At 42.3% G+C, this 15,068-nt stretch overlaps 1 protein-coding gene across 1 annotated transcript in view; it reads right to left on the minus strand.

Moving 5' to 3' along the window:
• Positions 1-14,499, minus strand: part of ca9 (carbonic anhydrase IX) — a 93,528-nt gene extending 79,029 nt beyond the window's left edge. Inside the window, exon 1 of the mRNA XM_063042816.1 lies at positions 14,096-14,499. Coding sequence (XP_062898886.1) covers positions 14,096-14,201 — 106 coding nt within the window. The 5' untranslated portion in view covers positions 14,202-14,499. The remainder of the gene's footprint in view (positions 1-14,095) is intronic.
• Positions 14,500-15,068: the final 569 nt, after the last annotated feature.

Genomic DNA, 15,068 nt, shown 5'->3' on the forward strand with positions numbered 1-15,068 from the left:
GCAGTCGCACCTTCAACCCAGTGAACATCGGAGGGTAGCAGTAATGAGTGGGGCCAGCCTCCAACCCAGCCCAGCCGCCTGTGGCACTAAACCAACTTCAGTGTCTCCCTCCTGGGTGGCTGCCCAGTAAAAGAGTAAGGAGTGAAAAACTAAAAGAGTTATTAGCTTTTGTCAGTCTGGGTCAAGTTCTCATGAATATCCATCTCATGTTGTAAATGAAATTTTGTTGTGCTGCACAACAGACATGTTATAATTCCTCACAAATACTATATAATCCTCAGCATTCCCATAGCTGAACACAGAGCCTTCCTTCGGTTCCGAGCCATCTGATCTGTGGAAATATGCAAATATGAAAATTCCCCCAAAGGCTTTTTCTGGGTAGTATTAGCAGTAATAAACTGTTTAGTGGTGTTCATTAATTATTGAATACAGTATTCACTCAGTGGCCACTTTATGAAATACAGGAGGTACCGAATTAAGTGGCTACTGACTCTATTTCTGTACGTTTGCTTTGTTGTGCATTCGGTGATGCTCTTCTACACACAGCTGTTGTAACACGGGATTATTTGAGTACTATTGTCTTCCTGTCAGCTTGAACCAGTCTGACCTCTCTCATTAACAAGGCGGTTTCACTGGAAGATTTTTGTTTTTCGCACCATTCGCTGTAAACTCTAGAGTCTGTTGTGTGAGAAAATTTCAGGACATCAGAATTTTCTGAGATACTCAAACCACTCTTTTATTGAAAGAATGTATATGTACACATTTTATTAAATACGTACCAAGACAGGGAGTTGCAGCCAGTCTCATTGTCATTAAAACTTCACAATGTGGGCAAGTCTATAAACACTGATCAGTTCCACCAATTGTAGTCAACCCCTCATGCGAAACCCACAGTTAATACACAGGACTATGGATGGATGCACATGGATGAAATCAAACCTTGTAATAGCTGAACGATGAATCGCTGTTGTTGAATATTTGATCAATGTCAACAAAATCTTGATCACATTCATTGCGACCATTTCCCTAATGGGTAAGTAATACTTTAAAATACAGGAGATTCTGCAGATGCTGGAAATCCAGGGCAACACACACAAAATGCTGGAGGAACTCAGCAGGTCAGGCAGCATTCACGGAAATGAAATTTCAGGCTGGGACCCTTTGTCAGGATTGGAAAGGAAGGGGGAAGAAGTCAGATTAAGAATGTGGGGGGCGGTGAAGGAGCTTGAGCTAGAAGGTGAAGGGTGAAACCAGTTGGATGGATGAGCGCGGATTAAGAGAGAAGCTGGGAGAAGGAGAGTGGGGAATAGGTATTTCAAAATGCCTATTTTAAAGTAAGTGTGGGGAAATGGATAAAGCTTTGAATTTCTAGATATCAATAATTTCTGTCCCAGGTGCAAGAAAGTGATAACTGATACATTAATCATACTGAGTTCATTATGTAAATGAGAAATATCTTAATACATCTCACAGTCCTGAGGGAGACTTCCAACAATATTCCAGAAGTCTTTTCCCTCCTTTTCCTCTAGCCCTTTTGCATCATAGAACATGGAACAATATGGAACAATACAGCACAGTGCAGACCTTTGGCCCATGATGTTGTGCTGGCCTACATAAACCTACTCCAATATCAATCTAACCCTTCCATCCTGAACAGCACATAACCCTCCATATACCTATCTAAGTCTCTTAAATGTGTCTATTGTGCCAGCTTCTACTACGGCCACCACCACCCCACACACTCCCCACCCCACTTGCTGCCGGCAGTGCATTCCAGACATCTACTACTCTCTGTGTAAAATACCTACCTCTAACACCTTCTTAAACTTTCCTCCACTCACCTTTACCAGATGTGTTCTGGCACCGGCCACTTCTGCTCTGGAAAAAATGGTTCTGAGACTCCACTCTGCCTCTCATCCTCCATTGCTCTATAGACAAAAGCCCTAGTTTGCTCCACCATTCCTCATAAGAAATACTCACCAATCCAGGCAGCTTCATGGTAAATCTCTTCTGGATGCTGTCTTAGGATTTCACATCCTTCCTATAACGTGATGACCAGAGCTGAACCGATACTCTGTGTGGTCTAACCTGAGTTTTATAGAGCTGCAACATTACCTCATGGTTACAAACTCAGTCCCCCCAACTATTAAAGCCTGCACACTATATACCTTCTTAACCACCCTATCAACTTGTAGAGCAACCTTGAAAGACCTATGGACGTGGACTCCAAGATCCCTGTTTTCCATCACACTGCATCAGTCATTGCTCATCCACAGCAGTCCCTGCATTAATACAGATGATTTGACAGCAACGCTTCACATACCACTTCTTCTGCCTGTCAGATGAAATTCTTTCCTCTTGCATTGTTGATTGTTTGTAACTGTATCTGTGCCACAGTTCAAATGAATGATAAACACCAATTTGTGAAGCTGCGTCACTGTTCCCTTTCCTATTTCCATTCCCATGCTGACTGATCTCAGCCTCCTCTTCTAACAGGGTGAGGCCAAATGCAAACTAGAGGAACAGGACCTCATATTTTGCCTAGGAAGACTACAACCCTATGGCATGAACATTGTGTTCTTCAGTTTCTATCCCCTTCTATCCTTTCCTCACATCTCCTGATCTATTCAGGTCCTCTTCCACACCTCATTTTTTTTCCAGTCACTACACCCAGCCTCCAACCCTCCAGTTTCATTTCCTCCACCGCCTCCTTGATCTGTCCGTCATCCACATACTCCTCCCACTGGGTCCCCATCTACCTGTTGTTCCTGACTGCCTTACTTAGTTCCTCTTCGCCTTCCTTTCTAATCGGATTCCACAATCTGTACAATCCTTACGAGAAATTGAGATACGACCTTCATAAAGCTATCAGAGATATCAAGAGACAATGCCAGTCTAAAATCGACTTCCAGACCAGCTGTCAGTTGTGGCATGGCTTACGTGCTACAACAGGGTACAAGACTAAGTCAGACAGCATTGCCAACAACAGCCCACGGCTTACGTGCTGTAACAGGCCACAAGGCCAAGTCAGGCAATATTGCCAGTCCATCCCTCCCCAAAAAGGGAGGTTTGTAAGGTTTGACAAGAAGGGGATTGGAATGCCATCCTGCACGCGACAACCTCCAGTGCACCTGACCCCACTGTCACCATTGTGGATGTAAGATTAGTCTCTTGTATATATCTTTTCCTTTTGAAATAAATTCTCTCCACAGATGCTGCCTGACCCACTGAGTCCCTCTAGCAGTTTGCCTTTTTTTGGTTCCAGATTCCAGCATTTGCAGCCTTGGGTCTTGCTGCAGAGTGAATTGGCTATGGATTTCTTGAACTCTGGAAATCTTCCACTAACCTCCATGTCTCAAACTTTTCCTTTAAAATGTTTGTAAAAGTCTGTCTCTCTGAGAAAGCGTTGAGTCACTTTTCCTAGTATCTCAGTTAATTTAATGGAAAGTGCTTTGGGATGTTTATTTATTTACCTATTGAGGCACGGCACGAAATAGGCCCTTCCGGCCCTCGAGCCACGCCAACCAGCAATCCCCCGATGTAGTCTCCTCCTAATTACAATTCCTGCAACTGCCTGTAAGGAGTATGTAGGCATGGGCTTCCTCCGGGTGCTCCGGTTTCCTCCCACAGTCCAAAGAAGTACCGGTTGGTAGGTTAATTGGTCATTGTAAATTATCCCATGATTAGGCTGGGGTTAAATTGGGGGTGACTGGGTGGTGTGGCTCAATAGGCCGCAGGGCCCATTCCGTGCTGTATCTCAATAAATAAATAAATAAATAAATCATGAGACACTTTACAATGACTGACTATCTTTCTAACCCGTACCTGGACTCTGGGAGGAAAACGTAGCTCCCAGAGGAAACCCACGCAGTTACGGCAAGAATATACAAACTCCTTACAGGCAGCAGTGGGGACTGAGCCTGGGTCACCTGTATTGCAAAGCGTTGTGCCAACCACTACACCACTGTGATGCCTGTTATTATTATTATATCAAATGCTCTCTATGTATGTAATATCTTGTTGATATTACTGAAATAAATTTGCTGTGAATTGTTCTGCTTCTACAAGTTATCAGAATCAAATTTATCACAAAGCTACCCTTGTTATAAATATCTCTATGACTGAAGTTTTATGACATCTTACAGTAGGATAGGTACATGGATGAGAGGGATAGGGAGTGCTATGGTCCAGATGCAGGTTGATGGAACTAGGCAAAATAACAGTTTCACACAGACTAGATGGGCCAAAGGGCTGTTTCTGTGCTGTAATATTCTACTTCTCTATGATCATGTTTAAATCACCTGAAAGAGACACCCATTATTTGCATTCAAAGCTCCTATGTTCCCACCCCCCAACCCAATTTTTCACTGACATGTCAAGGCTTGACTTTAATTTTCTTGGAAGTTTCAGGCAATGCTGGAGGTTTGGCTACCTATGCACAAGTTCAGAGGTGCATTCAGTACGTATACAGTTCAAAGTCTCCACCCACCCTGGACATTTTACCTTCCATCAGGCAGAAGATACAAAAGGCTGAAACCTTGTCCCATGGACAGTTACTATCCTGGTGTTATCAAGCTCTTGAATGCACCTCAAATGAAAATATGGACACTTAATCTCACAATCTACCTCATTATGATCTTGCAGTCTTTTGTTTCCTCCACTGCACTTTCTCTGTAGCTTTTACACTTTATTTGGCAACGTTATTGTTTATCCTTCTTCTACCTCAAGGCACTGTGTACTGATTTGACCTGATAAAGCAAGACACGCTTTTTGCTGTATCTTGGTACAGGTGACAAGAATAAACCAATACAAATGCAGGCAATCTTGGGCCTAAGGGGGACTACCAGGTGTAATGAAAAATGCAGGAGACTCCAGGATATTCATAATCCCAAAAATTAATCCATTCATCACAATTACAAAGTTAATTGTAACAAATTGATGGCTCACGTCTTTGAATGGTAGCGCCTGCATTGTACTCTTGCTTGTCCAGAGCCATGAGCACTTCTTGGAAGTGACCAAAGCACTTAACTATGACCTTGCACACAGCAGTAACCCCAACTCAGCATGAACCAGTCAAGTTGATGAAGAAAAGAAGAACTAACTTACATCTATTTATCTGCTTTCACAAGTTCAAGGTGACCCAAAGGACTTTAAAACCAATAAAATCCAATAACATTATTGCTTTTGTGGTAGCAAAGGTTTGAACTGCTGATTTGACTGAGGTTTGAACTGCACAAATGCATCATGTGTAATTCTATGAACTACAGCTCTACATCAACAAGCCAGTGATTGTTTGGTAGGATCAGAAGATTATGTGGAATGAGTTGCTACAAGAATAAGGTAAGTGTATTTGTACAGAGAGCTTAGGCAAGGACTGAGTAAGATCTGACGCAAGTTTTCTAATATGTAACATTATTAAATTTGTTGTTCAGCTTATATTTTAAAAATTGGGTAAATTGTTTGGTGACTTTGTCAGCATGAACATTGTTTTCTCCAATTTCTATGCCCCTCTGTCCTTTCCTCTCGCCTTCTGATCGATCCAGGTCCTCTTCCAGACCTCGTTCTTTCCGTTCACCACCACCAGCCCCCAACATTCCAATTTATGCATGTTCAAGCATAGAATGATCCCTACCTTTCCCAAAACATTGGTAAACAGATAGAACGCAGAACATAGTACATAGACTTCTACAGCACATTACAAGACCATCGGCCCACGGTATTGTGCCAACCATGTAAACTACTCTGGACACTGCCTAGAATTTCCCTACCACATAGCCCTCTATTTTCTAAGCTCCATGTATCTAACTAAGAGTCTCTTAAAAGACCCTATGGTATCCGTCTCTACCATCATTGCTGGCAGTACATTCCACGCACCCACCACTCTCAGTTTGAAAAACTTACCTCTGACATCCCCCTTGTTCCTACTTCCAAACACCTTAAAACTATGCCCACTCGTGTTAACCATTTCAGCCCTGGGAAAAAGCCTCTGGGTATCTACACAATCAGTGCCTCTCATCATCTTATACACCTCTATCAAGTCACCTCTCATCCTCCGTCACTCCAAGGAGAAAAGGCCAAGTTTACTCAACCCATTTTCATAAGGCACACTCTCCAATCCAGGCAACATCCTTGTAAATCACCACTTCACTCTTTCTATAGTATCCACATCCTTCCAGAAGTGAGGTGACTAGAACTGAACACAGTACTCCAAGTGGGGTCTAACCAAGGTCTTATATAACTGTAACATTACCTCATGGATCTTGAACTCAGTCCCTCGGTTGATGAATGCCAACACACCATACACCTTCTTAACAACATTGTCAGTCTGTGCAGCAGCTTTGAGTGTCCTATCGACATGGATCCCAAGATCCCTCTGATCCTCCACACTGCCAAGAGTCTTACCATTAATACTATATTCTGCCTTCAAATTTGACCTTCCAAAAAGAACCACTTCACACTTATCTGGGTTGAACTCCATCTGCCACTTCTCAGCCCATTTCTGTGATGTCCTACTGTAACCTTTGACACCCCTCCAGACTATCCACAACACCTCCAATCTTGGTGTCATCGGCAAACTTACTAATCCACCTTTCTGCTTCTTCATCCAAGTCATAGGGTTAACCCCAATTAACATCAATGGATCTGGGGTTGAGAGGGTAAACAGCTTCAAGTTCCTCGGCATCCACATCACCAAGGACCTCACCTGGTCTGTGCACACCAGCTGTGTGGTGTAAAAGGCACAACATCATCTCTTTCACCTCAGACGGTTGAGGAAGTTTGGTATGGGCCCCCAAATCCGAAGAACTTTCTACAGGGGCACAATTGGGAGCATCCTGACTGGCTGCATCACTGCTGGTATGGGAACTGTACCTCCCTTAATTGCAGGACTCTGCAGAGAGTGCTGCGGACAGCCCAGCACATCTGTAGTTGTGAACTTCCCATGATCCAGGACATTTACAAGGACAGATGTGTAAAAAGGGCCCGTAGGATCACTGGGGACCCAAGCCAATCCAACCACAACCTACTCCAGTTGCTACCATCCAGGAAGCAGTATCGCAGCATAAAAGCCAGGACCAACAGGCTTCGGGACAGCTTCTTCCACCAGGCCATCAGACTGATGAACTCACGCTGATTTGAGTGTACTCTATATAACATTGACTGTTCTATTTATTATAAATGATTATAAATTACTATGATTGCACATTGCACATTTAGATGGAGACGTAATGTAAAAATTTTTACTCCTCATGTATGTGAAGGATGTAAGAAATGAAGTCAGTTCAATTCAATTCATTACAACAATCACAAAGAGGAGTGCTCCCTGAAGCTGCAGAACACCACTGGTCACTGACTTCCATGCAAAATACGAACCATCTACAACCACCCTTTGCCTTCTGTGGCAAGCCAACTCTGGATCCACAAAGCAAGGTCTCCTTGGATTCCATGCCTCCTTACTTTCTGAATGAACCTTGCTTGGAGAACCTTATCAAATGCCTTACTGAAATCCATATACACTCCATCCACTGCTCTACCTTCATCAATGCGTTTTGTTACATCCTCAAAGAATTCAGTCAGGCTTGTAAGGCATGACCTGCCCTTGACAAAGCCATTCTGACTATCCCTAATCAGATTATATCTCTCCAAATGCTCATAAATCCTGCTTCTCCGGATCTTCTCCAACAACTTGCCTACCACTGAAATAAGACTCACTGGCCTATAATTTCCCAGGTTATCCCTACTCCCTTTCTTGGAGGGAACAATGTTTGCAACCCTCCAACCCTCTGGTACTTCTCCTGTCCCTATTGACGATACAAATATCAATGCCAGAGGCTCAGCAATCTCCTCCCTCACCTCCCACAGATGGTCCACTTCCACTTGGTTTTGTCATAATGCACATTAGAAAGTAGCAACATCCTAATGTCAGTATCTCAATCACATTTTAAACTCCTGAATCTGGAATCTTGTACTGGTTCTACAGATGTTAGGGATCATTGTGGAATTATGAAATTATATGGATAGGTGTTAAAATGAGACCAGTTTTCAGGAAATATCTGTTTACAATTTAACTTCCACGAACACCAAAAGGCCATCAAACCTAGGGTCATGTGTAGGGGAATCTGATTTTACAGCATTGTCTCTATGCAGGGAAAGATAATAAATGGATGTTCATTTTGACAAAAGAGATTGCAGATGCTGATATCTGGAGTAAGGCACAGGATGGTGGGGGAACTCAGCAGGTCAGGCAGCACCGATAGACAGAAATGAAAAGAGAATGTTTTGGATTGAGACTGTGTGGGGGAGTTAGGGGTCAAATTAGGGTTTAGGGTCAGAGATAAGGGTGAGTTAGATGTCCGAGGCAGGAAGTGAAGAGTCAGGAGCAGGAGCCAATGTTCAGAGTAATACTGAATACTGTATTCAGGACGGAGCACTGCACAGTTGAAGGTCAGTGATCCTATAGGTTGTGTTGGTAGGCATGGAGAGGCCAGCCATCCCCTGGTTGTTGGGGCCTGGCTCAGAGGTACATACAGGTGGAAATCATGAAGGCCAGTGACCCCCCAGGGTCACCAAGGGTGGAGGAATGTGCAAGTCTGGAAGTCGAGGTTGAAAGGTCAAATCTATGATTGGTGAGTTCTGGAGTCAAGGCCTGAAGGTCACTCCCACGATCAGTGAGCCCTGGGGTTGATACCATGAGGTCAGTGAAGTCCGGAGGGCAAAGCCAAAAGTCGAAGTACAGAGCCTGCCAAGTCCAGAGGTAGTGGCCTGAAGGCTAAAGTCAGTAAATCTGGAGGTAAAGGCCTGAAGGCCAAAGCCCCTAGGATACTTGTTCAGAGGTCAGAGGCCAGACATCTCTGAGTCTGCGAGTCCTGACTAGCGAATGGAGAGTGAAGGCTTTACGTCTATGAATCTGACAATCTGGGGCCAAGGACTGCAGGACCCGACATGGCCTATCTCGGGACTGGAGGCCTATTTCTGTGTGTGAGTGGGTGGAAAGGAGCTCGTTTTGTTGTTGTTATTGTTGCCGCATACATTTGGTCAGGCCCTGGCGAGATAGCTACCATTGTGCCTCTCAAGAGTACCAACACCTACAATTTTAAAATAATATTTCAGGATATTACTGTTCTCTTCATGGATTCTGCAGCCTTAGTGACCTTCTCCAAAGTAAATATAGACGAGAAGTACTCATTGAAGACTTTGCCCAGTTCTCATGTCTCCATATGTGGACAACCACACTGGTTCTAAAAGGGCCCTATTCCTTCTGGTATTAATATAAGCATGAAATCTCTTCAGATTCTCCTTTGCCTTATCTGCCAAAGAAGTATCTGAAGTGTACTCCTACATCCCTTATACTCTGAGGGATTTGCTTGATCCCCTCCTCCACTTGGCACCTCCTGCCCATCATCTCTCCCTTGTCCAATTCTCCAACTCTATATTCCCCTCCCCCATCTATCTCCATCTGTCCAATCTTTTTTCTTATCTGTTTCCATCATCACTCACCAACCTCTGTCTCAAATCTTGCACCTCTCTCTCCCCTGTCTGACTCCATCTACCTATCATCCCCAGATCACCTATTTTCACCCATCACCTGCCTGTCTCTCCCCTCCCTCCCTCTTTTTTTACACTGACTATCTCCCCTCACCACTGAACCGGGAAGGTCAACCAGCCCTCTGTCACCACAGATGCCGCCTGAAACACTAATTTCCTCCAGTAGTTTGATTTCTTTTTCACAGATTCCGGCATCTACAATCTCTTGTGTCTGAAACCATTCTGTTCTTAACACCTTATGTTGTTCCTTTAAAACTCAAAGTGAAGTCACCATCTCACCTTCTGTGTAAGCATGTTACAACCCTTTAGGACAATGTTAAATTCAACAAAGTCAGTCCACCAACCTTTCCGGTTTGTATCAGAAATGCTTAGATCTGATGAAAAATCATTTATGTTTATCAGAAGTGAAATTGGCTTATAATTGTCATATGTACTGAGTTACAGTGGAAAGCTTGTCCTGCGTACTGCTCTCACAGATCAAGATTCAAGATTTAAAATTCGAAAGTATTTATTGTCATTCTTCAGTACATAAGAGTAAAGGTGAACAAATGATTGTTTCTCTGGATCCGATGCAGCATCAAAATCACAATAACCATAAAGAGCACAAAACATAATAAACGCAAGTACACAAGATTAGCTTATATGCATAGACCAATTGCAGGTACAGAGTAATATTAGGTACAGAAATATCTGTACATAAAGTGACTCTGACAGGAAGTGATAAAGTGGGGAGGGTTAATGGGTGGAGGTGTTGATCAAACTGATGCCATGGGGGAAGTAACTGGTTTTGAATCTGGTGGTCCTGGCATGGGAGAACTCTAAGTGTTAGAAATGTTGGATGCTAAACTGGTATGACGGGCTGTGTAGCCACTTCCCAGCTGGGAATGGGACAAACATTAGGGAAAGTACCACACTGAGTACTGAGGTAGAACAAGGTGAAACAATAACAACGTACTTTGTAGAATAAAGTGTGGCTGCTATAGAGACTGTGCAATGTAGGTAAACAATCGGGTGCAAAATTCTAACAAGTAGATTATAAGATCAAGATTCCAGCTTATTGCACCGTTTAATACTCTTATAACAGTGGGGTAGAAGCTCTCCGTGAGCCTGGTGCTACGTGCTCTATGGGAGAGGGGGAGAGGAGAGAATGTTCAGGGTGTGCTGCATTCCTGAAGCAGTGAGAAGTGTAGACAGAGTTACTTTTCTCCACAGAAGGTGCCTGACCTGCTGAGTACTTCCTACTTTCTCTGTCAAATTTCTGATCTACACCTGCATTGTTTTGTATCTCATAGTTTCAATCTCGTTTCTATTATCTCTCTCCTCCACTTGCATTCACCTTGTTTGATTTACATCTCATCCAGGTAGCGCAGCTGTGCATAGCAAGCCCCCACTTTCTTCTCTGGGCTTGCAACCCCATTTAGGTCATTTGATCCCTCTTGATCTCTGTTCCCATCACTTTCATTCCTTGTTCTCTCCAGAACTTCAAATACTTTTGATTTCTGACTTTTATGATGGAATGTCATTGATCCGAAATTGTAACTTGTTTTCTCCCTCCACAAATACTGCATTTCCAGATTTTCTGTTTTCATTTCATTGTGATTGATTGTGTAGCCAAGTTTCCATCGAACTCAATATATAAGTTTGCTGATGACACCACAATTGTAGGCCGTATCTCGGGTAATGATGAGTTTGAGTACAGAGAGGAATTTAAGAACCTGGTGGCATGGTGCGAAGACAATAACCTATCCCTCAACGTCAGCAAGATGAAGGAATTGGTTGTTGACTTCAGAAGGAGTAGCGGACTGCACGACCCAATTTACATCGATGGTGCACAAGTGGAACAGGTCAAAAGCTTTATGTTCCTTGGGGTCAATATCAGAAATGACCTGACTTGGTCCAACCAAGTAGAGTCCACTGCCAAGAAGGCCCGCCAGCGCCTTTACTTCCTGAGAAAACTAAAGAAATTTGGCCTGTCCCCTAAAACCCTCACTAATTTTTATGGATGCACCGCAGAAAGCATTCTTCTAGGGTGCATCACAACCTGGTATGGAAGTTATCCTGTCCAAGACCGGACAAAGGTGCAGAAGATCGTGAACACAGTGCAGCACATTACAAAATCCAATCTTCCGTCCTTGAACTCACTTTACACCGCACGCTGTCAGAACAGTGCTGCCAGGATAATCAAGGACACAACCCACCCAGCCAACACACTTTTCACCCCTCTTCCCTCCGGGAGAAGGCTCAGGAGCTTGAAGACTCGTACGGCCAGATTTGGGAACAGCTTTTTTCCAACTGCGATAAGACTGCTGAACAGATCATGACCTGGATCTGGGCCGTACCCTCCAAATATCCAGACCTGCCTCTCAGTTTTTTTGCACTACCTTACTTTCCCTTTCTATTTTCTATTTATGATTTATAATTTAAATTTTTAATATTTACTATCGATTTGTACTCCAGGAAGCGCGAAGCACAGAATCAAAGATCGCTGTGATGATTGTCGCTCTAGTATCAATTGTTTGGTGACAATAAAGTAAAGATGTCCAACACCTACAGTTTTCCTCAAAAGTGGTTCCCCTCCACCATACTTGACAGGACGTCAACCATTCTCCGCATTTCTCCTGTCACCCCTGTTCCAGAATGGATATGGTCCCCCTCATCTTTGTGTCTTACCAATACCAGGTTTCAAGATCAACAAACCAAACCACCCTCTATCATTTCCATCACCTTCAGACCGATGTTCAATAGTTCCATTTAATATCAGAGAATGTATATCGTATGTAACCCGAAATCCCCACTTCTCGCAGACGTCCACAAAACAGAAGAGAACCGCAAAGAATGAATGATGAAAAAAACATTGGAAACCTCACCCCTCCTGCACACAAGCAGCAGCTAAGCATCAACCCACTCCCCATTTATTCCAGCAGGAAACTTCAGCACCCACCACCCATCAGGCAAGCAATAGCAAAGCCCCCAAAGAGAGACCATGATCTGCAGTCCGACAAAAACTATCGTTCACCCAGCAATTCAACATGCTGCAGGATCTCTCTCTCACTAACCGGTGAGAGAGAGAGATGCCACCTTTTTTTGTCCACAGCGAGAGGGGAGAACGACAAACAGCTCGCTGTTACGATGTTACAGTCTGCAGTCTCGCTTTTATTTTGAGTTTCTCTGATTCAAGAATTGGTAGCAAAATCCACCCCCCCCCCCCACCCACCATCAAAAGAGAGACTGGAGGAGCAATCTCCTGAGTTTATGATTTTCCCTTCTCTTTCAGCATCTAAAGATACCTTCTCTTTGGTATAGTCAGCTTCCCTCTTCCATTGCCACCAGCACCAATTCCCTTTCTCATGGCACCTTCTCAAGCAACCATGGTGGCCACAGTACCTGCTTTTTAACCTCCTCTCCAGTTTCAGATAACAAACAACTCTTTCCAGACGGAATTATGATTTATTTTCATTTCTTCCAAAATTTGATGTACTGCATCCAGTACTTATGACATGTGGCCATACTTCAGGGAAACCAAATGCAAATTAGGGGATCGCTTTGTAGTAACAACATGAGAACGATATTGGTTCTTTTTCAAAGAGGGCTGCAGAATCTCTTACATCCAATTGACTTCGTAGATGATGCTTAGATGTGAAATCCAACTTAAACAATAACATCTCTGAAAATGTATTCCCTCAGTTGTGTGTGTGTGTGAGTGTGTGAATGAGTGAGTGTGTGTGTGCGCGCCTTGATAAAAAAGTCTTTTCTTTTATCCTTACTTGCATTTTTCAACCATCTTAACTAACAATTTTTGAAACTTATTTAGGCTTCTACATTAAAAATAGGAAAATACTTGAAATACCAGGAAAGTGCCTGAAAAATTGAGTCCATAATTTCTCCCTGGTAAACAAACATCTTAATGACCTTAATTTTTAAAACTTACTTGAAAATAGGAAAATATTTAAATTACTAGGGAAGTGCCTGAAAAATTGACCACTGAAGGTAAAAATTGATTTTAGTCAGAAAATACTATCAAATCATGGATATTTGCTGGAACAATTCATAATGGCAAATGCTAATGAAGAAATTCTCCTCTGCCCTGTAAGCGTGACTAAATACATTCAAACTTGTGGCCTCATTTAGCATTCTAGACCATGATATTGAGCCTCAACCAACTGGAATGATTACGGTGTGAAAATTCTCTACAATGGTCCTGTCAGGCAGTTTTACACAGTCTAGATAACAGACAGAATTTGAATACATTCATGTGGATAGCTGGTAAAATGAGTACTCCATATACTCAGTACCCAATGTTCTTGTTAACAAGAACAAGTTTTATACTTATTAAAACTTTTGAAATGTTATCAAAACTTAAATTACATTAAATGACATTAAGCTTTCATTCCTTTTCCTATTGAAAATAGTAGAGTACTTTGATGCAAACAATTTGACACTTCAAGGACAGTTCTGTGATTTTCCAAGTAATTAATAAAAATCAGTTTGCTCCACTCTCTGCTTGCTTAGTCAATGATATAACATAGTCTATCTTTAGAACATATCATCTTACCTTCATGACTTTGTTTATGTTCAGCTCCTTCATCACAAAAAACAATTTTTAAAAGTTGAGCCAGGAGCAGAAAGAGTAGTTTCTGCACTTGTCTTGGTCTCTGCATTATATTTGGATTTGTACGTTTTTGTTTTCAACACAAAATACCTCCAATGAACTCTCTCAGGCTTCTTTCGTTCTCACAATTCAGTGCAGCTTGTGTGTGATTTTAGTGATGTTAAAACTCTCAGACCTGCCCTTTGAAGGTCTGTTCTCTGTGACTCTCCCACTTCTGATTCTTTCCGTATTTAATGTCATGTGAACAGCATGATGTCTTGAATACCCACTGACAATTAAAGGTGATGGTCCATCCTTGTGGCCACATTACATTTTTTGCCAGGCAGAAAATAAGTCTTTGTTGGAGGGACTCTGCTTGTAATGCGAGTGCACATACTGGTACAGGAGTGAGGACAAAGTACAGGATTAAAGGTGATGTTCTTGGGTAAGCAGTTTTAATGAATTGCTGACTAATTTCATTTACCTTCCAAAAATATAGTTAAATCTGTTGGAGTATGATATAACATAGCGATTGCTTTGATGATATGCTGTGTAAATTTTCAAAGTGAATAAGAAACAAATTCCAAAGTATTTTACAATTAGAAGTGAACAAAAAATTGCAAGACAACAAACTAAGAAGGAAGTGCAGAAAAATGAAAGGTTTCAAGATTCAAGATGCAGGATTCAAGATTATTAATTTTCATATTTCAGTACATGAGTGGAAAGGAGAAAAGTGCTTGTTACTCCAAATCTGATGCAACATAAGAAGACAATAAGCATAAAGAACACAATAAATATAAATATGTAAGATTAACTTATACACATGAACTGATTGTATGTACATAAAGTGACACTAGGTGCAGGCGTATCAGTATATAAAGTAACTGATAGGAAATGATGAAGTGTCAAAGTAACTCTTTGCAAGAGGGACTTGTTC

The sequence above is a fragment of the Mobula hypostoma genome, chromosome 3 (assembly GCF_963921235.1).
Source record: "Mobula hypostoma chromosome 3, sMobHyp1.1, whole genome shotgun sequence".
Classification (NCBI taxonomy): domain Eukaryota; kingdom Metazoa; phylum Chordata; class Chondrichthyes; order Myliobatiformes; family Myliobatidae; genus Mobula; species Mobula hypostoma.